Here is a 26,762-nt window from a genome sequence, read left to right on the forward strand (position 1 = left end):
AACCTTCTAATTTTATTTTGCCATTTCTCCATAGGTGACCTACCCCTATTGTCAGATTCTCAAACCTCTTTAACCAACTCAAAAAAAACATCTCTAGTCAGCCACGCTAGCTCGAATTTGAAGTTCCTAATGTTTCCTATGTGAGATGGTTCCCTAGTATCTAATAAAAGAGGTGTATGATCTGAGATCTCTCGGGTAAGTGCTTGAATGGAAGCTAGTGAAATTTTTTGTTCTGAATCTGTTGTTACTAAAATCTGGTCTAACTTTTCATAAGTCGGAACCTCTGCATAATTTGCCCAAATGTATCTCCTACTCGTCACCTCTAGCTCTCTTAAGTTCAAAGTCTCAATAATAGCATTAAATAAAAGTGGCCACTTATTGTTATACCTTGAATTGTTTTTTTTCAAATGGTTCCTAATGACGTTGAAATCTCCCCCTATTATGAAGGGGAGATCCCCAAAGCTAGTACAGGCTCGTACTAACTCTGATAAGAAGTGTTCTTTGTGCTCTTCATGTGCTGCCCCATATACAGACAAAAGAGCCCAACGATAACCATCTGTTTTATTTTTAATAATAAAACTTGATATGATAATCACCATCCTCAATACTCTGTACTTCAAAACAACCCTGATTTATACCCATCAGCATCCCTCCAGACATGCCCCGAGAACACCTCCAATGCCAAATAAAATCAGCCTCAGCACAAAAGTTCTCTAAACACTAAGTCGAAAAGCTATTTTTATTGGTCTCTGAAAGCGCTATAAAATCAAGGTTATTATCCCAGCCACATCATGCAAAAAAAGTATGTTAGCAACTTCTACGAAACGGCCAGCTTGAACCGGGAACAGCTAGGTCTGCAACACTAGCTAGGGGTTCATGGAACCAGGAGCTCTGCCAACGACCAAGACGCCCAAATCATACGCGACCGTGGTCCGGTCTTTGTCCGCAGCGTTCAGGGCGGCCAGCGGCGTGCCGGCAGCCAGCCCTTTGCCACAGGCCTCCATGGCGGCCACGGCGGCCTCGAGCTCCTGCCCGGCGTGCGTGAAGTCGCACTGGGTGAGCTCGTCCATCACGCCCACCATCTGGATGCGCGCCGTGGCGTAGCTGTCGATGCACTGCTGGTAGGACGCCCGCTGGTCGCCCGGGAGCGACCCGCCGGCGATCAGCTGCTCCGCCCTGCCCACCGTCTCGTCGTACGACCACTTGGCCAGCCTCGCCGCCAGGATCACGTACGCGGTCAGCTCCGCCACGTCCGGCCCGTGCTGCAGCGTCTCCTGGCAGACGTGGTACAGCTCCGCCGTCTCGCCCGTCTTGACGCACGCGTCCGTCCATCGCATCAGGGGGGCGTTGCCGCAGGCGTCGCCGCCGGTGACGAACAAGAAGGCGGTGAGGACAAAGATGGTGGCTGTTGTCTTCATGTTTCTCCTCGTGGTGAGTTGGTGGTCGTGGACAGGTGGGTGACTTTCTTCTTTTGTTTCTTGTTTTTACTTTGGTATATATAACATATACCAGTGGTGAAGCTAAGTGATTTTTCTGACGTAGTGAAGAAGCTAGGTTGTATTATACGAGGACACTACACTATATATAGGGCGACAGCATTTTTCAATTAGTAATTTAAGTATAGACAATTAAAACGTGGATCTAAGCATTAATAAGTTTATTTTTTCCAATAATCTAAAAAAAACTTATTTCTTCCAAGACAACAAAAAGTGGCCAATTAGTTTGTGATTATTTCCAGGATCTCAGAAATGTTTGTATTTTTGTAGGTCATCATGGGTGCTTTCTCCATGGTTTATATCTTTCTTGACACTCATGGCAGTAGTGTAACTATAGGAAAAAGTCTACTTAACCCTCTACCTTTCATACTTGGTCTACTTCACCCCCAACTATGAAACCGTCTGTTTTACCCCCTGAACTTTCTAAAACCGACTATTTTACCCCCCAGGCGGTTTTCAGCGGCGGTTTTGCTACAGTAACAGCGGGTTGCTACAATAACGACGGGTTGCTACAGTGCCTGTTGTTTTGAATTTTCTTTTCTTATTTATTTTCGGTGAATTTTTGAAAAATCATAGTAAATCATAGAAAAATCATAAAATAAAAAATCTAATTTTATTGGACTCCACATGAGTAGATCTACACAGTGAATATATAATACGGTATGCTTTAGTACAAAATTTTTACTGTAGCCTTAGATTAATTGGAAAATCTAATTTTGTCTGTAATTAATTAGAATAATTCATAGCTACAGCTTCTATGGTCCAATTGTGGTGAAATTGTTATGGTACGCTAATTATTGTATGCTTAAACTATAGTAAAAAATTCGTACTCATTGGACTATGTATAACTTAGTTATAGATAAATTCTAATTAATTACAGACAAAATTAGATTTTCCAATTAATTTAAAGCTACAAAAAAAATTTGTACTAAAGCATACCGTATTATATATTCACTATGTAGATCTACTCATGTGGAGTCCAATAAAATTAGATTTTTCATTTTATGATTTTTCTATGATTTACTATGATTTTTCAAAAATTCACCAAAAATAAATAAAAAAAATTCAAAACATCGGCACTGTAGCAACCGCCGCTACAAACCGCCCAGGGGGTAAAATAGACGGTTTTAGAAAGTTCAGGGGGTAAAATAGACGGTTTCATAGTTGGGGGGTGAAGTAGACCAAGTATGAAAGGTGGGGGGTTAAGTAGATTTTTTCCTATAACTATATACAGAGTGCAAATAAGAAAGAAGACCAAAACTAAACTTATAGTCGGATTTGGTTTTATCACACTAGCTGTGCTTCATATCTTTCACTTTATTTGCTCATTTTTTCTTGTGCACTATTAACGAGGATTCACAAAATATAGACGTTGCTTGTATAGGTTTTACGGTGTGCGTCTTACAATGCAAAAAATTACTTCCTCCATTGCAAATTTAGGTCATTATAGATTAGCTTTACCCTAATTCAAAGTTTCAAACTCCTCTAGTTTTGACAAAGTTTATAGAAAAATGCATATAAACACCCACAACATCAAACTAGACTTTTTAGGTACATGTGGATTATTTTCTTTTTGATAATGCATTTATTTGATATTGCAGGTATTAATATATTTTCTATAAAATGGTCAAGTTCGACAAGCTTGACTCGAGATAAAGTTAAAAACTTAAAATGACATACAATTTGAACTGGATGGATTAATAGGAAAGATTGTCGTTGCCTGTGGCCAGTAATTTGAATTCAAGAAAAGAAGATTTCTTGGTTGACAATGCAAGAATCCAAATGCTTATTACACTTTCTAAAAAAAGTAAACCAAGATTTCATTACATATCCTTTACTAAATATAAGCACTTTTAACAATTCTAGGATCAATTATGTGAAATAAAGAGGATTTGTGACTAAAGAAATGAGAAGAGGAGGAGGACGAGGACAAAAGTGTCAATTCCCCAACCATCTCTCTCCTCAAATCATATGAATGAGTATATTATAATAACTCCAATGTTCTAGAGGGCAATGAATACTGTGGTTTGTGATTTCCAGGATCTCAAAATTATTTGTATTTTTATAGATCATCAAGGGTGATTTATGTCTTGTGTATGTTTCTTGACACTCAAGTCAGTGTACCTATATATAGAGTGCCAATAAGAAAGAAGATCAAAACTCAACATATAGTGGGATTTGATTATATATGACCAGTGGTGAAACCAGGGGCATAGCAGGGGCCATGCCCCCCAACACAGGTGGAAAAGTTTTTAATACCTCTCTCTCTATATATTTTAATTCATGGCACAAAAAGGCATCAATTTCACTCATTTTTATCATAATATTGTCATTTTTCATTATGAATACGGACATATTATATTGTAAAAACATAGAAAAAGTTATTAATACATACACGTGTATATATTTATCACACTTAGAGTCATCATGTTTCCTTCGCCACCCTTAATGTAGACCTTTTAGTTCGGATTGGTGTTACCAATCGAGACTAAAGGTCTCCGACGCCAAAGAAACATGGATCCGAGACTGAGCCGAAGAGGTCTGTTGTCTAGCAGTGAGTATAAATTACAAGGACTTCCTTGAGTATATATATAATAGAAACTAAAGAAACAAAAAGGTACGAGTAGAGCAGAATTGGATATGGGTATGTAGCAGATAGACAGATACTTATATATCACAAAAATGTTATGACTTGCATACTTTATAACCAACGACGTGCACATAACATAATATATCAACTCATCATAATTAATGACAAAAATCGATCATTACCACTCATTATCTTTTTGAAAAGCACAAGATCGTCCCCAATGCAACGCAAATTAAACCTGCTGCTGCTGTCTACTCTAGAGTCTACCTGCCAACAATGATAGCGCCTAGTAAATACGCGACCAAGGTCAAATCATGATCGGCAGAGACCTTGGCGAACAGCGGCAAGAACTGGTACGGCTGCAGTCCATCCTGGCATGAACGGACGCCGGCCTCGGCGTCGATGTACTCCTTGCTGGCGAGCGAGAAGTCACAGGCGGACATGTGGTCCACGACGCCGGCCATCTTGCTCAGCGCCGCGCTGTAGTTCTCCTTGCAGTTGTCGATCGCCAACCGCTCAGCACCGGGGAGGTTCCCAGCGCCCAGCATCGAGTCCAGCTCCGCCAAGGTTTCCTCGTACCTGCTCTTGGCCAGCTTCGCCGCGATGAGAGCGTATACGGTCACCTCGGCGGTGTCCGTCGCGGTCTGGAGCGTCTGCTGGCACAGCTGCTCCCACTTGTTCGTCTCCTTGCACGCCGCGGTCCATGTCATGGACGGGACATTGTCGCAGGCCTCGCCGCCGGCGAACAAAGCAGTGAGAGACACTGCTGCGAACACTGCTGCAGCGACGTAGGCCATCTTGGCTGCTTTTCTCTTTCTTTTTCTTTTGCTCAAGGCTAATTTGGGTTGATACTGAAACTATAAGCACTGAGGGACCTATATATATGTGTTTTGCTCCAGGCTCTTCTGGAGTAGAAGGCAACAAAATTACTGATGGTGCGATTTCACATGCATGATATGATATGACTACGAAAATGGTGCTTCTTGCCTTATACTATTTATTAAGAAAGGAAACAGTATTTGCCATTTCACAAGATATGATGCGTTTAGGCTTATGTCTTTCCTAGCTTGATCCTGATTATAAGCGCCGTTATAGAAGTATATCATTTACGGCCCACATTTACATAGATCTAAAACATGATTGCACTCCACCAAACATTGGATTTAGTTTGGTGAGGTCACTATGTCGAAGTCTGTATGTATATACTCATCAAAACACGACAAGCGTCTATGACTTTGTACGTCCATCTCCCATTTCGTCAATCATCAATGGCCCTATAAATAAAGATTCATGTCTTCGATAGAATTGTAGCAAATAGGCAACTTATTATTTATGATTATTTCTTGTATATAATGCGGTCATGAAAAGAAATTAATGCCTTTTCTAGCAAGGCCATAAACGGCGTTATATGGAGTACTATATCTTGGTTCAGACCAAGTATAATTGACGCATTTTTGGCCTCACAAGATACGATTCCCATCTTCTCTAGCAAGATTATAAATGATACTTATGCATGTATTAGATATACCGTTGTTCACGTGGATCAAGCACTGCTGGTTAATTTTTGGGGAAATAAAGCGTGCATCATTGTTGTTCACAATATTAGCGGTTTTGCTAAGGCCACCGTCAGTATAAAAAATCGCTAAGGCCACCGACAATATTAGCCTTTGCCGAGTGCAAACTATTTTGCCGAGTGTCAAAAATCGGGCACTCAGTAAAGACCTTCTTTGCCGAGTGCCGCACTCGGTAAAGAATTGCACTCGGCAAGGAATTCTTTGCCGAGTGTCGGGCACTCGGCAAAAAATGGCACTCGGCAAAGGACTTCTTTGCCAAGTGCCAGGCTCTCGGCAAAAACGCGGCACTCGGCATAGGCTGCCCCGCGTAACAGTGTTCGGCCACGTCCTTCTTTGCCAAGTACCTGCTGTTAGGCACTCGACAAAGATTTTTTTTTTGGAAAATACTTTGTCGAGTGCCCCTGACACGGCGCTCGGCAAAGATTCAATATTTTTTTTTGAAATGTCTTTGTCGAGTGCCTAACAGCTTCGGCACTCGGCAAAGGGAGGAATTAAAAAAATTACATTTTTTTTTGAAATACCTTTGCCGAGTGCCCCTGTGAAGGCACTCGCCAAAGAGGAAATTTCTAAAAAAATTCAAAAATCCTCTTTGTCGAGCGCCTTATTCTTGGCACTCGGCAAAGACCCCCTTTGTCGAGTGCCATGCCCCGGTGCTCGGCAAAGTTTTTTTTTGTTTTTGGCCTCCAAATTTTTTGTGCAGCCCTTTTAAAGTACCAGGAACTCCTCGTTAGAATTTGGGGATTTTTGTGGCTTTTTGATATATTTAGTTACTTTATTTCGTTTACTTGAATTTTTTTGAAAAATATAAATTTGAACCGCATGTGGTACGAATAATGGAATTTAATGATTCAAAAAATAATAGTCATGTTACTGAGTGTAGTGTGAGGCCGTATCCAGGAACGGACCTGAAATTTCGGACATCTTATTCACGAAACATGACCACGAACTTGCGTGCGAAGTTTTTTTTAAATTCTATAAAAAGCAAACGAAGTTCGAAAATCATGAAACTTGTTGAGATGACGTGATATCATATGTGGAGGCTATGATAAAAATTTAAGATTTCGTGCATGTTGTCACGTACGATGCTTATAAACCAGGACATCTCTACATGCCGACGGCCAGATCGGGGGACTCGGCAAAGTTGCCTCCTTTGCCGAATGCCTCCATGATCCGGCGCTCGGCAAAGGGGCGGGTGAATTCGGTCGGGCAGTCCAAGCCACACAGACAGACAGCCCCAGCACGCGCCGCTCCCGGCCGTCCCCGCGCCGTCGCCCGCCAACGCCGGCCCGCCCTCGCGCCGCGCGCCGCCCTCTCCTCTCTGTGCTCCGCGCCTGGCAGCCACCGGGCCGCCGCCAACACCACGCGCCGCCGCCCTTCCTCGCGCCGCGCGCCACCCGCCGTAGCCCGTCCCCATGCTGCGCGCCAGCGCTTGCCCCCCCTCCCCCATGCCCGCATGTGGCCGAGCATGGCCAGCTCGCCCATGCCGACCCGCCAACACCGGCGGGTGGAGGAGGGGAGGAGGAGGAGGAGGGGGGAGGAGGCGAGGAGGAGGAGGAGGAGGAGGAGGAGCCGGCCCTGCCCTCAGTCGCACCCCATGGACCGCCCGCCCCGACGCCGCCCGTGCCCGACCCCGTTCCTGACTCCGGCGACCCTGACCCCGACGCCGCCCGCCCCTACCCCCGGCGCCTGTTAGGTATGCCCTCTCTCTTGTTGTTGTCGTGGTAGTGATAGTTGTAGTAGTAGTAGTGCTAGTGGTAGTAGTAGTAGTATTAGAAGTAGTGGTAGTAGTAGTAGAACTAGTGGTAGTAGTAGTAGTAGAACTAGTGGTAGTAGTAGTAGTAGTAGTAGTAGAAGTAGTGGTAGTAGTAGTAGTAGAACTAGTGGTAGTAGTAGCAATAGTGGTAGTAGTAGTAGAACTAGTGGTAGTAGTAGTAGCAATAGTGGAAGTAGTAGTAGAAGTAGTGGTACTACTTGGATATATTCTTCTGTATGGATTGATATCCAAACTACATGGCTTCTCTTGAGACATATGTGCTTGTCGGCCATCATGCCATTGTTTTTTGCAGGTTTTGGAAACCTCACCATGCAGGGAAGGTTCTGCTGATTTTTTTAAATGACAGTATTTTGTTCTATTTTTGTAGAGAAGAGCCCGTCGGAACCGAGTCGGAGTTCCCATCGCCATGCCGGTCTGCCTGCACTGCATCGCCTCGCCACTGCACCGACCCACCATAGCCCCGCTAGCCTGACTCCGCCGCCACCCTAGGTATAAACCCTCTTTCCGTATCATGGTTGTAGATCGCATAACCTAGTTAGACGTCTCCCGTTCGAAAGAGATACAGTTGGAGGTATGCAGATCTTTGCATATCTATGACCGTATCTGTTTCGGATTGTCCACATTTTTTGAAGGTCTGCTCCGGTCCGAGACAGAGTTTCGGCATCACCTCCCTATTGTTCTCTAGATACGCACTCTTCTTTGACAGGACATGTATCTAGAGAACAACCTCTACTCCCTCTCTCTCCTAGATCCAAGCACGGAGCACGAGCGAGAGCCCGACCATTTGCACACGGCCGACCGCTGCATAGCACTGGGTCGATGCACTCGAGGTTATTCCCGTTTTACTCGTCATACATTGATCTTTACACACCTTAATTAGCTTTGCATTATTGAAACATTAGAGTGAAATATTGCAGACCCGGCTGGAACAAGAAATGAGGCAACGTCAGGAGCTGGAGGCCGGACAGCAGAGGATGGCGGCCCAGCTAGAGGCTGAGCGGGCCTAGCGGCAGGCCCAGGCGCAGAGGCTGATGGACATTATGGAGTTCCTACAAGGGCTTGGGCAACGTGTGGGCTTCTCTCTGCCAGCTGGGTTGTTGGTTCCACCTCCGCCTTCGCATCCTGCAGCTTCAGCTACTCCTGTGAGTATGAAAGTTTTTTACTTTCGTTTGTGCTTTGCTTGTATGGCCTCTACCTTCCTAGATTAGCTATCCAAATAATCTTATCTCACATGCAATCTTTTTTCCTTTATGCAGTCTCCATCTGACAGTGGTTCGAATAATCCACCTCATGCACCTCCGAATGATGGAGCTGGGCCTTCACCACAGTCGCAGTGGCCGAGATGAGTGCACGTTATATTTTTTTCATTTGTTGTTTATTTGGTGATGGACTTGTGATATACTTGTGATGCACTTGTGGACTTTGATGGACTTATGGATTTATTTGGATGGACTTGAGCACTTATTATTATATATGTGATATATATTGTGATGGATGTGATATGTGCGGATGGATGTGTGGATGGATGAGATATATATGTGATGGATGAGAGATATATGTGATGAATGAGATATATATGTGATGGATGAGATATATATGTGATATATGTTTGTATGAATTTATTTGTCATGATGGAATGTAAAAAAATTAAAAATTGTTGTTTTGGGTCACTTTGCCGAGTGTTACACTCGGCAAAGGACCCCGTTGCTGAGTGCCATGGTCATAGTACTCGGCAGAGCTGGAAAAATGGGCGCTCGGAAAACCATTTTTCCAAGCTGGAAAAATGGGCGCTCGGAAAAACCATTTTTCCAGCTTTGCCGAGTGCCATGACCATGGTACTTGGCAAAGAATTGTTTTTAAAAAAAATCAAACTTTGCCGAGTGCCGGCCAGTGGGCACTCGGCAAAGAATTTTTTTAAAAAAAAATCAAACTTTGCCGAGCGCCGGCCAGGGGGCACTCGGCAAATAATTTTTAGAAAAAAAATAAAACATCTTTGCCAAGGGCCGGATAGAGGGCACTCGACAAAGAATTTTTTTTAAAAAAAATAAAAAATCTTTGCTGAGTGTCTGTAGGGTTGGCACTCGGCAAAGCGACCGTCAATGGGGCCAGCGCCGTGACCCTCGCTTTTCTTTGCCGAGTGCCCGATAAAAGACACTCGACAAAAAGGGCTTTGCCGATCAATTTTTTGCCGTGTATTCTTTGCCGAGTGCCGCACTCGGCAAAGGCTTTGCCGAATGCAATTTGGCCTTTGCCGAGTGCCTTAGGCACTCGGCAAAGAACCTGAATCCAGTAGTTAATAAATCCAAGGATCTACATGATGATGGCGGACCAAGAATTTTATAAAAGGGTGCGGCACATAAAAAAATTGTACACACAACTTGATAATTTTATTTAGCAATTCGTTAGAAAAACATAAATCTTGTTCCGTGGTTCTGTATAGAAGTACTCAATAACATAATAGGTCATAAATTCAACAGCTAAGTTCAAAATTTGCACATATTACAACAGAAATAGTCCAATCACTATTCTATTAGTTCGAAATATGCATAAAAGGAGCTTGCAACTACTTGTCTAGCCTAAGATTATATTACAGTGTTTATGGATTTTAACTTCAGACGACAAGTTTTGGAGTGGAGACTTAGTTGCAAAAATAATGGACAAAATATGTTATTTGTACTTGTTATAATATCCGCAGGGCACAAAAATTGAAAAATAAAAACTAAACAAACTGAGGTCTCATGGGACAAAACAAGAGGGTATATAAAATAAGAAAAGTAAAGGATGAAGTATATTATCCCTAGTTAATTTATTCAAAGAGAACCAAAAAATGAAAATTTAAAACAGCATTGTACATAGCTATTGATAAGTGATAATGAAACGATGACATGATATCGCTTTTATCTGCCATTTTATTTGTAGAGGCAGCTCAATCAGCAGCCGCCTTTACAAATGTTTCTTCGGAGGCGGTTTATTTCGGGAGCCACTACAAAGGCCGTGCTAAAAAGCCCCGGTTGCTACAAATCGGTTATGTAGTAGTGATGGGAATTCTAAAAGGTACGTGTAGAAACAGAAATGTATATGGGTATATACTAATAATACTATATAGCAGAAAGACAGGTACTCATATATCACAAAATGTTTTGGTTTGCATACTTATAAAGAGCAACGACGTTCACATAACATTTTTTGAGGGGAAACAGGAGGGGTTTGACCCCCAACTGTGCTTTTGTTGCAAACTTCAAACAAAATTGTTCCAAGTACAGGGATCAGACGCTCACATAACATAATATAGTAACTCATCAGAATTAATGACAAAAACGGATCATGAACCACTCGTTATCTTTTTGAAAAGCACAAGACACTACCGGAGACAGCTTCTTTGCCGAATGTCTCAGACTTTGCCGAGTGTTTTTTATCGGGCACTCGGTAAAGAGGCTGTTTGCCGAGTGCCATATAGAAAGCACTCGGAAAACAAATGGCACTCGGCAAAAAGGTGGTTTGCCGAGTGCCGAACACTCGGCAAAGACCAGTTTTGCCGAGTGTCAAACAATAACACTCGGCAAAGAACCGCCGCCGTTAACGGCCGGCGGCCGCCGTTAATCCTTTGCCGAGTGTCTTCTCCTAACACTCGGCAAAGAGGCTCCTTTGCTGAGTGTCATTTTTTGACACTCGGCAAACCATATTTTTTCACTTTTGACCTCCAAACTTTTTCTTCAATCCTCAGACAATACCTGGTACTCCATATTCCAATGTGGCACATTTCTCGGACTTTTTTCTATATTTCTTTCATTTATTTCATTTAATTGAATTTTCTTGTATAATTTAAATTATAACGGCTAGTCATTCGAATAGTGAAAAAAATTGAATGAAAAAATGATATTCATGTTATTTAGTATAATGTGGGGCCGTATCCAGGAACTGGACGATTGTGCCGAGTGGAGGTGGTCACACACGCCAAGTCAATGGCATCCTCGGTCTTCTGTGCAAGGAGCACTTTCCTGGCCTAGTTGAGTACGCCGGAGTGACGGGGCCGGCCTACTCATTTGACCACTACGCCGCCGCCCCCGATGCTGCAGATCGGGCCCGCAGGATATTTAACAACAAGGCGGAGTGGGTGAAGGAAGAGTTGTGGGTAAGTCTTTCTCGCACTACATTGCTCAATACATTCTTAAAATAATGAATGGATACATCGTGTTTGTATGCAGGATTTCTTTAGATGCCAGGACGGACATGAGGCCAGGGCGGATGCGGTGGCTACCAAATGCTGCAAAAAACTCGTCATGGACATGCATTACGAGGCGCGTATCCAGGCCGTCGTAACTTACCACGGGACCGTCTTTGGAATAAAGGTCACCAAAAGGGACGCAAGATCCATGACGCTGACTCGGGACCAGTACCTGCAGGTAAATACAGAACATTAACACTGATTCCTTTTGAGATTAAATAGGCTTAATTTCATCTTCTGATATGTCATGTACTTGATGGCCTGTAGATGATTCCTTATTGGTGCGCCGCGCATCCCCAGTGCTGGGAACAGATGGTGGACAGGTGGTGCTCACGCGAGTGGGAGGAGATGCACAACTTGTGCTAGGAGCGGCATTTGATGATGCCAGGTGTAGCACACCATCAAGGCAGCCGCAGCCTTAGCGGATATGCAGAAACATGGGTACGCAAATTTATTTATTTATTCTAACGCTCAATTCTGCATGATTTCTAATCATCTTGCATTTTTTCTCACAGTCGGCGTCACATGGTGGCCAGCCTTGCTCCATCTTCAAGGCATTTGCTATGGCCCATAAGGGCAAGGCGACATCCGACGTCAACTACAACCCGGAGGACGGGCCCGAGGCATACAATAATGCGACCATCCACAACCGCCTCAGTGAGTACACATCGATGGCAAGGGAGGTCCATGGGTCAGAGTATGATCCAAGCACCGAGGACCTTGATGGAGAAGTCGTCATGAGGGTGGGTAGAGGCAAGAAGCATGGGCGGTACTGGATTGGCGACGGCGCAATCGACTCGGACACTACTCCCAGTCTCTCCTAGATTTGAGCAAGCAGCATGAGCAGGAGCCCGGCCATACGACCTCGGCAGGACACTTCACACCACCGGGTGGAGGCACTCGAGGTTATTCCTGGTTTATTCGTCGTTCATTGGTTTTTTCATACCTTTCCTTTGCATTATTGTAACATTGGGGTGAATATATTGTAGGCCTAGCTGGAACAAGAGAGGTGGATATGGGAGCAGATGCAGGCGAAGATGGAGAGGGTGGAGGCCGAGCGGGAGGTCGAACAGCGGAGGATGGTAGAGATTCTTCAGTACATGCAAAGTCTTGGCACCGCTACGGGTATAGCTCCGCCACCTTCGCTATTCGCTCCACCTCCACCTCCACCTCCTCACTATTCTACTCCTATGAGTATAAATGTTTTAGTTTGTATGTTCATGCTTATGGTCAAACCTAGTGGAGTATGAAAGTTTTATTTATGTATGGTATATATTTATCTTGTCTCACACATGCAATCTCTTCTCCTTTGTGCAGAATCAAACGGTGCCATCGAACGATCCTCATGCTTCAGCGAATCCTTCACCAAATCAATGATGATACTTGTGGTTGTTAATAATACTTTTATTTGCAATTGTGGTTGACGATGATAGAGCACTTGGATTGCTTGTGAACTTATTTGTGATATATTGTGAGACATGTGATGTTTGTGATATATATGTGGTGTTAGTGATATATATGTGATGTTGATGATATATATGTGATATTGGTGATGTTTGTTATATATATCTTCTGTTTGTTTGGATGTGATATAAAAAAATAAAAAAGGATGTTTTTAGTCACTTTGCCGAGTGCAATGGCCATGACACTCGGCAAAGTGACCATCTGGGAACTACGTGGGAACATGCTTTGTCGAGTGCAATGGCCATTGCACTTGGCAAACATCACAGGTTTGCCGAGTGCCACGGGCCAGGCATTCGGCAAAGTTGCCACTTTGTCAAGTGTCTTCTCGGCGACACTCGGCAAAGTGGTCACCTTTGCCGAGTGTCTAAGTCAACGGTGCTAGGCAAATCGGGTACTTTTGCCGAGTGCTTGACCTTGACACTCGGCAAAGCCGTCGTCACGGTGGCGCTCGCCGTCACTGCTACTTTTCTTTGACGAGTGTCAGATTGGCACTCGGCAAAGCCTTTGCCGAGTGCCCGATAAAGTGCACTCGGCAAAGAGGTCTTTGCCGATAAACTGTTTACCGAACACCCTTTGCTGAGTGTAACACCCGGCAAAGGCTTTGTCGAGTGTATATCGGTCTTTGCCGAGTGCCTTAGGCACTCGACAAAGAAGCTGAATCCGATTGTGAGATCGTCCACAAAACAATGCAACTTAAACCTGCTGCTGTTGTCTACTCTAGAGAGTCTACCAGCCAAGAAAGTTAGCGCCTAGTAAATACGCGACTATGGTCAACTCATGATCCTTAGAGACCTTGGCGAACAAACGGCCAGCTTTGGTACTGGTTCGGCAGCCGCGGCAGTCCATCCTGGCAGGAACAGACGTCGACCTCGGCGTCGATGTACTCCTGCCTGGCGAGTGAGAAGTCGTAGGCGAACATCTGGTCCGAGACACTGGCCATGAGGCGCTGCGCCGAGCCGTACTTCACCTTGCAGTTGTCCAACGCTGCCCGCGACTCGGCCGGGGTGTTCCTGGGCCACAGCAACGTGTCCACCTCCGATAAGGTGTTCTCGTACCTGAGCTTGGCCAGCCTCCACTACCGGAAACAGAAGGTAAGCCAAGTTCAATATGGTTTGCCGAGTGTAATTCATTGGGCACTCGACAAACAAGCTCTTCGCCGAGTGCTGCAAAAAAAAAACACTCGACAAAATAATTGCACTCAGCAAACGAGGCAAAAAACACTCGGCAAAATTTGACACTCGGCAAACTAGAAAAAAACACTCGGCAAAACTAGGCACTCGGCAAAGAAATATGTTTGCTAAGTGTAATTGCTTGGTACTTGGCAAAGAAATATGTTTGCCGAGTGTAATTATTTGGCACTCGGCAAATAATTTCATTTTTTTTCTCAAATGACCTTGAAACTTTTTCTACTCTCCACATACAACATGTGGTGTTCCATGTTAATATTTGATATAGTTGTGGATCTGTATGCTATATTTAATTAATTTATTGCATTTCAAAGAATTTTTTGGTATATGTCAAATTTGAATTGCAAGTGATTCAAATAATAGAATAAAATGAGTAGAAAAATAATATTCATGTTATTGAGTCCAGTGTGAGGTCTTACCCGGGAAATAAAAAGAAATTTCGAACATCTTGTTCAGAAAACACGACCACAAACATGTGGCCGAATGGTTTTTAAATTCTAAAAAAGCAAACGAAGTATGAAAATCATGAGATTTGTCATGATATGATGATATCATACGTGGAGGCTGTGGTAAAAAATTGAGAATGTTTCGCATAATTTGTCACGTACGATGTTTACAAACCGAAGCATCTCACAAGAAGAATCGTAGCGTTGAGAAGAATCGGTAAGATTTGGAGTCAAAGTGACGGTCGAATTGGGGTTGAACTTCAAAACTTTTTGTATAGTCAATAGAGAACATATATTGTTTCATGTGAAATTTTGGTAATTTTTGGGACCCGTTTGATAATTTTAATTTATTAAGTGCAATTATAGAATTATAATTGATATAAATTAAATTTGAATTGTAACGGTATAAAATATTGGAATGATATTTGTAGAAAAATCATATATATTGTTGAGAATATTTGACAAGTTATTTTTAAAGTACATCAAACAAAAAAAGAAAAACATGTTATGGAAAATAAGGAAATAAAAAATAACTAATTATTTGCCGAGTGTCCAAAACCCTAGACACTCGGCAAAAGATAAATTTGCCAAGAGTGCCGTGATCGGACACTTGACAAAAATAACTAATATATCTGCCGCCGCCCCCTCCCCTCCCCTTCTCTCTCTCCCTTATCTCTTCTAGAGAACACGCATACATGAAAAGGAGAGGAGGTGTCGGCCTACTGGGTTGGCTCAGGCGGGCCCGCACCCGCGCCCCAGTGCTCGCCGGCGGTGGTGGTCGGCCAGCGGTGGTCTTGTGGCCGGGGGCCGGTAGAAGCGGCGGCAGGGCCAGGGTCGTCCGTATACGTGCGTCCTGCCGGGCGGCGGGGTGCCTGCCTGCACGTGTGCCTGGGCGAGGCGGCTGTGGCCAGCCCAATCGCGCCCGCGGCCTGTAAGGCCAGCACGGCAGCGGCGGCCGGCCGGCTGGGACCCGGAACTGTCAGATCTAGCCTTGCGTGCCCGTTAGCGGCCACGGTGGGTGCTTCGTGCACGGCGGCTTGCGGAGCAAGACGGGGCGCTGGCGTTGTCGCTGGCGTCCAGCGCGTCGTACGACGTGACGAGCTTCCACAAGTTGAGCTGCGGCCGACGAGCAGAAAGCAGGTGGACTGGGCTGCGGCTGCGGCAGTGACCAACACCACCACCGCCAACAGCAGAGACAGCAGCAACAGCGACGGCGGCGGGTGGCTCGGCGACCGCGAGCTCCGCACGGAGGTGGAGACGCTGGCTGGCATCCGGCACAAGAACATCGTGAAGCTTTACTGCTGCTACTCCAGAGCCGACTGCAATCTGCTGGTGTATGAGTACATGCCCAACGGCAACCTATGGGAGGCGCTGCACGGTTGCTACCTGCTGCTGGACAATGGTGGCAGCGGCGGCCTGTCCGTGGACGATTGTGGCAGCGGGCGGGCAGCGGGCGGCGTGGTGGCGGCGGTGCGGACGAGGCGCATGCGGGGTGGGGGGCTTTTTTAATATTTTTCGAATTTTATTTTGCCGAGTGTCGACTTTGGCACTCAACAATGTCTTTGCCGAGTGCTCGATAAAAAACACTCGGCAAAGACAGCTTTGTCGAGTCTGTGTTCGCCGAGTGTCCTTTATCGAGTGCAACACTCGGCAATGGCTTTGCCGAGTGTTTTTTTGCCTTCGCCGTGTGCCATGGGCACACGGCAAACCTGGCATTCCGGTAGTGCTCGTCGCGATGAGCGCGTACACGGTCACCTCTGCGGTGTCCGGCGCGGTACCCTGGAGCGTCTGCTGGCACTTTCTCCCACCTGTCCGTCTGCTGGCACGCCGCGGTCCATGTCATGGAGGCGACGTTGTTGCAGGCCTCGCCGCCGGCGAACAAGGCGGTGAGAGACACTACTGCGAACACTGCTGCAGCGATGTGTAGGCCATCTTGGATTCTTGGCTGCTTTTCTCTTTCTTCTTTCTTTTGATTTTTTGTTTTGCAAGGCTTTGGGTTGATGTTGAAACTAAGCACTGTGGGACCTATAAATATATGTGTTGCTCCAGGCTCTTCTTGATTAGAAGGCAACAAATTACTCATGGTGTGATTTCGCATGCATGATATGATTCCAAAAATGGTACTATATATATGGAGAGTTATCTTGCCTTGTACTGTTTGTTAAGAAAGGAAACATTATTTGCCAATTCTGCAATTAACAAATACGATGTCTTTAGGCTTATGTCTTTCCTAGCTTGATCCTAATCCGTTATAGAAGTATATCTTTTACGACCCACATTTATACGGAAAATTAAAACATGATTGTACTCCACCAAACATTGGATTTAGTTTTGCTGAGGTTATATGTCAGAAACCTGTATATGTACTCCCAATGTCCAATAGTAAATAAGCGATACTAGCGCTCAGATGTTCGAACAAACACCCGCGCCTGATGCACGCCCACTTCCCCGCGCCCCGCGCTTGCTGCTCTGCTTCCTGCGCGCACACTGGGACCGCCTACACCCGCTCCGTATCACGCACGTGGGGACTGCCTGCTCCACCTGATCATGAAACACTTGCTGCAAGATGATGAGACATTTAGAGCATACGCTTGCAACATATGTGTATAACCACTGCAACATATGCAATATCTAGATAAAACACCTACAACATACGTTTGAAGTAGATAAAATATTTTGAATAGACACTTGCAACATATTTATAGCCATTGCAACACATGCAACATCCGGATCTACTTTTGCAATATCTATATGAAACACTTGCAACATACATCTAAAACATCTGCTAACACTTTGCAATATATGCTTTTGGCGCAACATGGGCGAGCGCGTGTGGCGAACTGGTGTGGTAGAGGCGGCCGCGGCAGGCATAGGATGAGTCTGGGTGAGCGACGTGGCGAACTGCCATGGTGGAGGCAGCCCTGCAAAACGAGTCCGGGTGGGCAGGTGGCACTGTGAAGGCGGCCGCGGCCGTGACAGGCAGATGGAGAATCTGTGCGGCGATGGGCGAGGCACGCGACTGGTGGGAGCGAGCGGCACGGGCGGAGCGAGCCGTCTGGACGGACAGACACCCTAATTGTATTGTTATCGATACAGATTTTGAGGTTCAAAATTTATCCCAAAATAAATAACATTCTACACAAACATGGAATAGTCTCCTAATGCAGAAGCTAATCATGAGTACATGTAAACGATAACTGCCAAATTCAAGAGATATTCTTCAGAAAAGAAAAGGAGTTAAGGGTACATGCGTCTTTTGCTAACATCCTTTAATCTATCCTAAATTTTTCAGATACATATTTAATATGGGACGGAAGAAGTACTCAACACAAGACAAGCATCTATGACTTTGTACTCAAGACAAGACAAGCGTTTATGACTTTGTACGTCCATCACATTTCGTCTTCATCCTCCAAGTGGAACTAAATATATACTGATAAGAAACTGTAGTGTCATGTCTTTGTTAGAGTTGTAACAAATAGGCAACTTATTATTTATGATTATTTCATATATCTTGGGTGTGTAGTGTCATGTCTTTGTTATCTTAGCTTGATTTGAATTCAAGGAAGGAAGTGGGTTTGGGAATTCAAAGCAAATAATTTTGGTGCCACAAATAAATTCTAGAAAACACAAGAGCACTCAAACACTCATAATGCATATGGTGAATTTTAATACAAGGTTTTGGGAAAAAGATTTTCAAAACGGTTTTATAGAAAATAAACTAACCGAGTTTTAATTTGTTGTAAAATTTAAAAAGTTCAAATTTTTAGTGAAGATTAATATGAGAAAAAACACAAGGTGTTACACTGGTGTTAGTTTATGCCACGGAAGCATCAAAGCAGAAATGACATCATCACAGTTTAATCTTCACGGCTATAAGAAAACAAAATTTTTCTAAAAGTTAATTAACCTGAAACGTTCTGATGTGCTAGCGCTAATTACTTTTGTGCAAAATTTGTTTTATAAAGTCTTGTTCCTGTAGAATCAAAGTCAGCTATATGCATTGATCGATACAGAGGCTGGGATATTTTTAATATATTCCCTTTTCTAAAAAGAATCAAAATCGAAGTGTTCTGTCTTATGATGACTTAAAAAAACTATGATTGGAAGAAAAAGGAATAATTCCGGCCTCAACAAAGGTGCACAACCAACTCTTACAAGGTTTTCCAACATAAATGATGATTATCAAATAAAGGGAAAGATCACACTTTAGAATGAAAATTATAAGCAAATAAAGGACAAGACGTGACGTTATTGATGTTATGCCCTTTCGGCCTCTTCTTGAGGACTAGCTCTCCTGCTTGGTTGTGTCGAGTATTTGACCATGTATTTTGGGAACCAAGCTTTGCTTCTTCTTGTGTTGGGACACTGGATATATGAGCTGCGGAGGCTGTGCAGCACCCTAACCAAAAAGGACTGATATTCTGAATCACATGAGTGATGATCTGCAGAAAACACAAGAACCTTCACCCGTGCCCCTCCAGAGAGGCGAAGGCTCCAGGGGCAACGACGAAGGTCCCAAGAGGCGTTGCCCCGAAGGCGCAGGATGGCGGCGGAGGCCCCCACGAGTGGCGCAGTCTCAGAGCGGCGTGAAGGTGCAGGTTGTCCAGGCGGAGGCTCCAAGAACCTGTGAGGACCTCCGCCGGTTGAAGAAGGGATTCCCACGGCACAAAAGGTCCCGAGCCAAAGATGGGCCTCCAACGAGCCTGCCGCTAAGGCCCATGAAGCAATGGCGGTGGAAGTAGAGAAGACCCAAGATGTCCCCAGTAGAATAAACTTGTACGGGATATCCATAGGAATATGCCTTAGCTATCAGAGGGCAATATTGTAAAGCAGTATCCCTATGAATAGTGCCCTATAAAAGGGGAACCAAACCCTATGTAAAAAGAGAGGAACACCATTTATGAAACCCTAATTGTCTTGTGGTCCCATTTGTGTGCTTCTTACTGAGCAAGCCTTCGCCTGAGCGAAGACCCCGTCCTACCTCACCCCGCTAGGAAGCAGTTTCCCAACATTGGCGCCCACCGCATGTAGGCCATGCAAAACCCATGATGGCACGAAAAAGATCAGCCTCCGCTAGTGCGCCGACGGAGACATCAACCAAGGGAAAGGCCTAAGCATACCACTCGCAGCACGTACGCCAGCGCTCCTGATACTCAGGTCAATACAGAAGAGCCTACAGTGGATGATCTGCCTATAGCTGGTGAGGGGCAGCCAAATCCCGACCCCACCCAGAGCACGTGCTCTAGCAATTGCAAGCCCAACTGCAAGAATGCGCAACAAGAAAGAGACAGGCTAGCGGCAACCTTTGCTGCAAGTTAGAGGGCAGTACAAGCCACTAGTAGAGAAACAACCTTTGATCCACTTAAAAATTTGGCTGTAGTCCCGGTATTTTTTACGCCCGGGACTAGAGAAATATTTAGTCCCGGTTGGTAGATCCAACTGGGACTAAAGGTCCCTGCCCAACGGCTACTGCGCCAGGCTTTTGTTGGAGGGGACCTTTAGTCCCGGTTGGAGCTACCAACCGGGACTAAAGGTTCACTTTTACTCCCGGTTTGTATCTCCAACCGGGAGTAAAAGTCTACTCCCGGCTAAAGGCTCCGTCCGGGACTAGAAAGGGACATTTAGTCCCAGTTTCTGTATACAACCGGAACTAAAGGTCCCCTCCTATATACCCCTTGTTCCTCCCCGAGCCCGAGCCACTTCGAGCTCAGTGTTCTTGCTTCATCGCCGGCCTCTCTTCTTCCTCATCACCGGTGATCACAAGATTTCTTCTATTCCTCCATCGATTCTTCGGTTCTAAAGGTTACCAACTTTATACTCTCATGTTTCATCAGTAGCTTATTTCATTTTGTGGACTAGATATATGTGGGTTTTTTATGGTAGATTTTTTTTATTTGTAAGCCATTTAAGCTCAAAATCACTTTAAAGTTTGCATATTTGGATGAAGGAAGGTTAAAGTAGTTATTCAAAACTAGTATTGAGCTTTCATTTCTAGCATGCATAGCCCACTTCATGATTTAGAGATATAAAGAATTTTAGAGTTTTTCTTTAATTTTATTTGTTTATAAAATGAGAAATTTATATTATATTAAAAATGAGTATAGAGAGTAGATGGCAACTGCTTCTGGGTCCTTTGCCTCTCATCGGATTACAAAGCGACTGAGGCCGGTCCTCCCTCTCATTGCATGCGGCAAGTGTGAGGAGAAGATTGTGATGGAGTACCGGGTGAGGAAGGAGTGTCCCAACAAGGGCCGTATCTTCTATAAGTGTCCGGATCGCAATGTGAGTTATTTTGTCGCATTTGATGATTATGGTTAATCTATACTTATTTTCATGATGATTGTGATTAAAGTTCTAATTTTTGTTTTAATTTCAGTGGGATGGCACTAGATGTTTAGGCTGGTACTGGGAGGAAGAGTATGTTGAACACGTGCAAAACTCTCTTGCACAGGCGGCTACGGCGGCTGATGAGGTAGTGATCCTACGGAAGAAGCCCATAGATGTTGAACAAATGCATGATCTGTCTATTTTAGTTGAGATTGGTCGCGAAATCCTTATGCTGCTGAAGTGCATTTTAGCTTTAGTTTTTAGTGGTAGTTGGGATTGTCTACATTGTAGTGAGACTTTCATAAATTAATACCATGTGTGGTGGCATGCATGTCATATAATTAACTAATTATGTTCTAGGTTTTAATATGGTATGTATGTCATGTAATGCAGATGAGCCGGCATTGGATGTATAATGTTGATCGCCGCTCCCAAGAGTTCATTGAGGGCGTGCATTCTTTCTTACGTGTGGCCGAGGTAAACAAACGCGATGGTTCCATGTGTTGCCCATGTGCCATATGTAAGAATTTGAAGGAATATGCTAGCTCAAGGAGCCTTCATTCACACTTGTTGAAGTCGGCTTTCATGCCAAACTATATTTGTTGGACGAAGCACGGAGAAACCGGGATTGTAATGGAAGAAGGTGAAGAAGAACAATGGAACGATGATGACATTATTGCTAAATATGGTGCCTTCAATGATACTGCAGTGGGGGAAGCTGAAGAAGAGGTAGGGGCAGAAGATGAGCCCGCTGATGATCTTGATCAGGCCATTCGTGACGCATAAAGAGAATGCGAAAGTGAAAAGGAGAAGATCAAGTTCGAGCGCATGCTAGAGGATCACAAGAAATTGCTATACCCAACTTGTGATGCGAGGCAGAAAAAGTTGGGTACCACACTGGAATTGCTGCAATGGAAGGCAAAGAATGGTGTCTCTGACAAGGGATTTGGGGAGTTACTGAAAATCCAAAAGAAGATGCTTCCAAAGGATAACGAATTGCCTACCACTATGTACGAAGCAAAACAGGTAGTCTGCCCTTTGGGATTAGAAATCTAGAAGATACATGCATATCCTAATGACTGCATCCTCTACCACGGCGAGGAGTACGAGAAGTTAGATGCATGCCCGGTATGTCATGCATCGCGGTATAAGATCAGGCGAGATGACCCTGGTGATGTTGAGGGCGAACGTCCCACGAAGAAACTCCTTGCCAAGATTATGTGGTATGCTCCTATAATACCACGCTTGAAACGTCTGTTCAGAAACAAAGACCATGCAAAGTTGTTACGATGGTACAAAGAAGACCGTAAGGTAGACAATATGTTGAGACACCCTGCTGATGGGTCCCAGTGGAGATCAATCGATAGAGAATTCCCGGAGTTTGCAAATGACGCAAGAAACTTAATGTTTGCTTTAAGTACGGATGGTATGAATCCTTTCGGGGAGCAGAGCAGTAGTCATAGCACTTGGCCTGTTACTCTATGTATCTACAACCTTCCTCCCTGGTTATGCATAAAGCGTAAGTTTATTATGATGCCAGTGCTCATCCAAGGCCCAAGGCAACCTATCAACGACATCGATGTGTACATGAGGCCACTAGTTGAAGAACTTCTACTTTTGTGGAACAGACCAGGTGTACGTGTGTGGGATGAGCACAAACAGGAGCACTTTGACCTATGAGCATTGTTGTTTGTAAGCAAGGTCAACTAGTACGGATGGTTATTTATTGAAATATATTTTATTTTTTATAGATATATCTAGTGGAGTAAAAGCTAGATGGCTGCCCCGAGAGACAACATGGATGAAGAAATGATGAATATTATCAACACCGGCACTCAATTTGCCGATGGTGACCAGCAGGATGTAGATGACGGGAGTCAATACCTGGCTCTTGAAGAAAACCAAGAAAATATTGTGCAAGAAAATACTGGCGAGGTATATATATATTTATATATATCTTTGAATATTGTATATATATATTTGAATATCTATCATCTATTATGTGTACACATGATATTTATTTATTCTTTTTTTATACATAGCCCTCTGGATCGACGACCACAACGGTGAAAAGCAAAAATATTCGAGGCCTGAAAAAGCCATTGGAGGGGCACTACATAATATCGGAATTCAATATCGAGACAGGCGAACCACTTGGTCCACATGCAAGGAAATTCGTGCAACACTGTGGGTACCTTATAAGAGACAGAGTTCTGATCAGTGCCCGTGAATGGAAGCAAAAGATCAACGAGCCTCATGTTAGTTTTGTCTCTGATCTTGATAAGAATTTAATTTGGAATGATATCCTTCAACATTTCACGTTGCAAGCGGATGATTATGATGATATCAACGATGATGAATTGAAGGAGCTAGTTCGAAAGTGGGCTATAACGTTATATATGTCGAGTTTGTAGAATTACACCAACTATGCCACATGGACTCTCTAGACAAAAGTCTCATTAGCTACTATTGTCTGTAAGTGTGATTATTTTCTACTATTAAAGTGTATATATATAAAGCTACATGTATATATATAAATTATATATCCTCACACTATATTTTTATATATGCAGATATGAGATGACAGAACTCAGAAAGAGAAAGGATAATGATGTTGGTTTCATTGATCCAAATGTCGTATTCAAACACCCTAACCCCCCGCCTCAATGGAAAGCTGAACTCGAGAAAAATCTCATGAGGTTCTTAGTGAACCAACAAAACAAGAACATACTCTTCCCCTACAACTTCAAGTGAGTGTTAAATAATTAATGTCGATCATATGAACATTTGTTCAATTATTTGCTTACTAGCTAAGCTATCTCCCATATATATATATGTTGACTCTAGTTAATGTCGATCATATTTGCGTATAAAAACATTTGCAGCAATCACTGGATATTGATGGTCATCGATATGGCCAATAGTCGGTTGAGCATCTTAGACTCGTTAAGAAAAGAGCAAACAGAGTACCAAGACATGATAGATATTATCCAAGGGTAATTTGATCTCTGTAGCAACTATATATACCCCGATCTCTTAACTGCAATAATTATTAAAGGCCAAATTAATTTTTTATTTTATTAGATGCAGTATTTGGAAAAGTTTCATTGAGAAACACCACATGAAATATTGCAAAACGCCACTGGATATAATCGCACACAAAGTAAGTACTAGCTATATATATATAATTAACACCATGCTTTCAATTCACCGGATCTTTTTCTCGTAAAAGTGGGTTCTGAGGCAAGAACAGGGGAACAACTACTGCGGATATTATGTTTACGAGTTCATCATGGCGTACGCAAAAAGAACTCCTGAAGAGATCCTCAAAGTACATTATATAAATATATTCATATATTCACAATTTCTTTTGTTGCTCATATATATAAGTAACCACGTGACCAACATATATATATATATATTAATACTTTTCCTTTAACTTTTATTGAAGACTCTATGGTTGAAGGAAAAAGTCATACGACGTGACCAACTGAAAGCAATTCAAGAGACCATAGCAGGATTTCTTAATGATCAAGCCCTCAACCCTGCCGACGAGTTCTACAATGACGTCAACGAAACATGGAAGCCAAACCAGATGGAGTGAATTTGTTATCCCAAGGATGTGATAGAATATACAATGCAAGCTTTATTTGTAATATATATATATATATATATATATATATATATATTATATGTACATAAAATAACGTACAATATATGTATATGCATGTAATATATACGCTAGTTTCATACTTTAGTTTGTACAAAATGTTCGAACATTATAAACGTGTAGAATACGTATATTACTAGCAGCGTAGAATGCGTATTCGAAAACCTATTGTCATGGTCGGGCGCACGTATGTGAGAAGGCGTCGTGCCCGTGACGTGCGCCGCGCCCTTGAGCGAGTAGCAGCCATGCAGGAAGGTGCGCAGTCAGCCATGTAGGAAGATGCGCAGGGCACAAGCACCGCTGGTGGCTAGGAAGGAAAGTAGGATAGCTTTGTATTATTTGTTCCTAAGATTGAGGAGATTGTTGCTCCTTTTAGTTGAGCCTTTGGCCATATAATATTGTAACCGCACACTGGAGAGGAGAGAGAATTATCAGCCTATCATCTCCCTCTTTCTCTCTAAGCCGGCAACTAGGGGGTATAACCCAGTTGACGAAGGCGTCGACGGCATGGGGGGTATAACCCTATCGGCGACGACGGATCGCGACTACGAGCTCCGCAGTCGAGGTCCAGCCACCTTGGGCATTACTGCCCTTGGCAACCTAGTATCAGGAAGCCGCCGATCCTCATCTTCCCAGTCGTCCAGCGCCACCGCAGCCACCACCAATCACCCCAGCCCACCACCATCACCACAATCTTCCACCGCATCAGCCCCCCTTGCCCACCATGTCTGAGCCCACCATCGCTGATGTGGTCGAGATGTTGCAGGCCTTCAAGATGGAGATGTCCACCATGAAGAACGACATGGCCGCGCTCAAGGAGAAGTCGGCCTCGTCGTCAGACAGTGGCGGCGGCGGGGGCCGCCACAATGGGCCGCGCGATCTTGATCGCCCCCCGAAGTTCCAGAAATTGGACTTCCCCCATTTTGACGGCAAGACCGATCCGATGCTCTTCATCAACAAATGTGAGTCCTACTTCCGGCAACAACGCACCATGGCGGAGGAACGTGTCTGGATGGTGTCATACAACTTGGAGGACGTCGCCCAGCTCTGGTTCATCCAGCTTCAGGAGGACGAGGGCACGCCGCCTTGGGGCCGTTTCAAGGACCTTCTCAACCTGCGGTTCGGGCCACCACTACGATCCGCGCCCCTATTCGAGTTGGCGGAGTGTCGGTGTACGGGCACCGTGGAGGAGTACTCCAACCGGTTCCAAGCTCTCCTACCCCGCGCCGGCCGCTTGGAGGAAGGCCAACGCGTGCAACTCTTCACTGGGGGTCTCCTGCCGCCGCTGAGCCACGCCATCCACATCCACAACCCAGAGACGCTCGTGGTGGCCATGAGCCTCGCCCGCCAGGTCAAGTTGATGGAGCTCGAGCGGGTGCCACCCGCTTCCGCCTGAGCCACACCGCGCGTGTTGCTGCCGGCCCCAGCGATCCGCCAAGCGCCTACCACCGTTCCAGCGGCACCCGTGCTACCGGCGCCCGCTGTCCAGGCCCTGCCGGCACCAACGATTCGAGGAGGAACAGCCAATCCGGCACGGCGTCTCTTGGCCGAGGAACAAGCGGAACGGCGTCGCCTTGGTCTCTGCTACAACTGCAACGAGCCGTACTCGAGGGGCCATAACCACACCTGTCGTCGTATCTTCTACATCGACGGCGTCGTGCTGGACGAGGGCGACGCGGAAGAGGAAGCCCCGGTGTTTTCCCTGCACGCAGTCGTAGGCGTTCCCGGCAGCAACACGATCCAGCTCCGGGTCCGAGTTGGCACGGCCAACTTCATCGCGCTCATCGACACCGGCTCCATGCACAGCTTCATTGGGGAGGATGCCGCCCATCGCATTGGGGTCCCCATCGAACCGCGCCCTCGACTGACGGCAACCACGGCGAACGGCGAGCGTGTCTCCTGCCCGGGGGTGCTCCGCTATGCTCCAGTGCTCATCGATGGACTGGAGTTCCAGGTCAATCTGTTTATTATGCCCCTTGCAGGCTATGATGTGGTGTTGGGCACCA

General features: G+C 44.8%; 1 protein-coding gene and 1 pseudogene across 1 annotated transcript; both read right to left on the minus strand.

Annotated features, from left to right (window-relative positions):
• Positions 1-4,349: 4,349 nt before the first annotated feature.
• LOC136502114 (uncharacterized) lies at positions 4,350-4,883 on the minus strand. The gene has a single exon (XM_066497590.1). The coding sequence runs from the start codon at positions 4,881-4,883 to the stop codon at positions 4,350-4,352; it is 534 nt and encodes a 177-aa protein (XP_066353687.1).
• Positions 4,884-13,849: 8,966 nt separating this feature from the next.
• On the minus strand, positions 13,850-16,839 carry LOC136499473 (uncharacterized; annotated as a pseudogene).
• Between the last annotated feature and the right edge of the window lie 9,923 nt (positions 16,840-26,762).

Source organism: Miscanthus floridulus, chromosome 13, assembly GCF_019320115.1.
Source record: "Miscanthus floridulus cultivar M001 chromosome 13, ASM1932011v1, whole genome shotgun sequence".
In the NCBI taxonomy this organism is placed as follows: Eukaryota; Viridiplantae; Streptophyta; class Magnoliopsida; order Poales; family Poaceae; genus Miscanthus; species Miscanthus floridulus.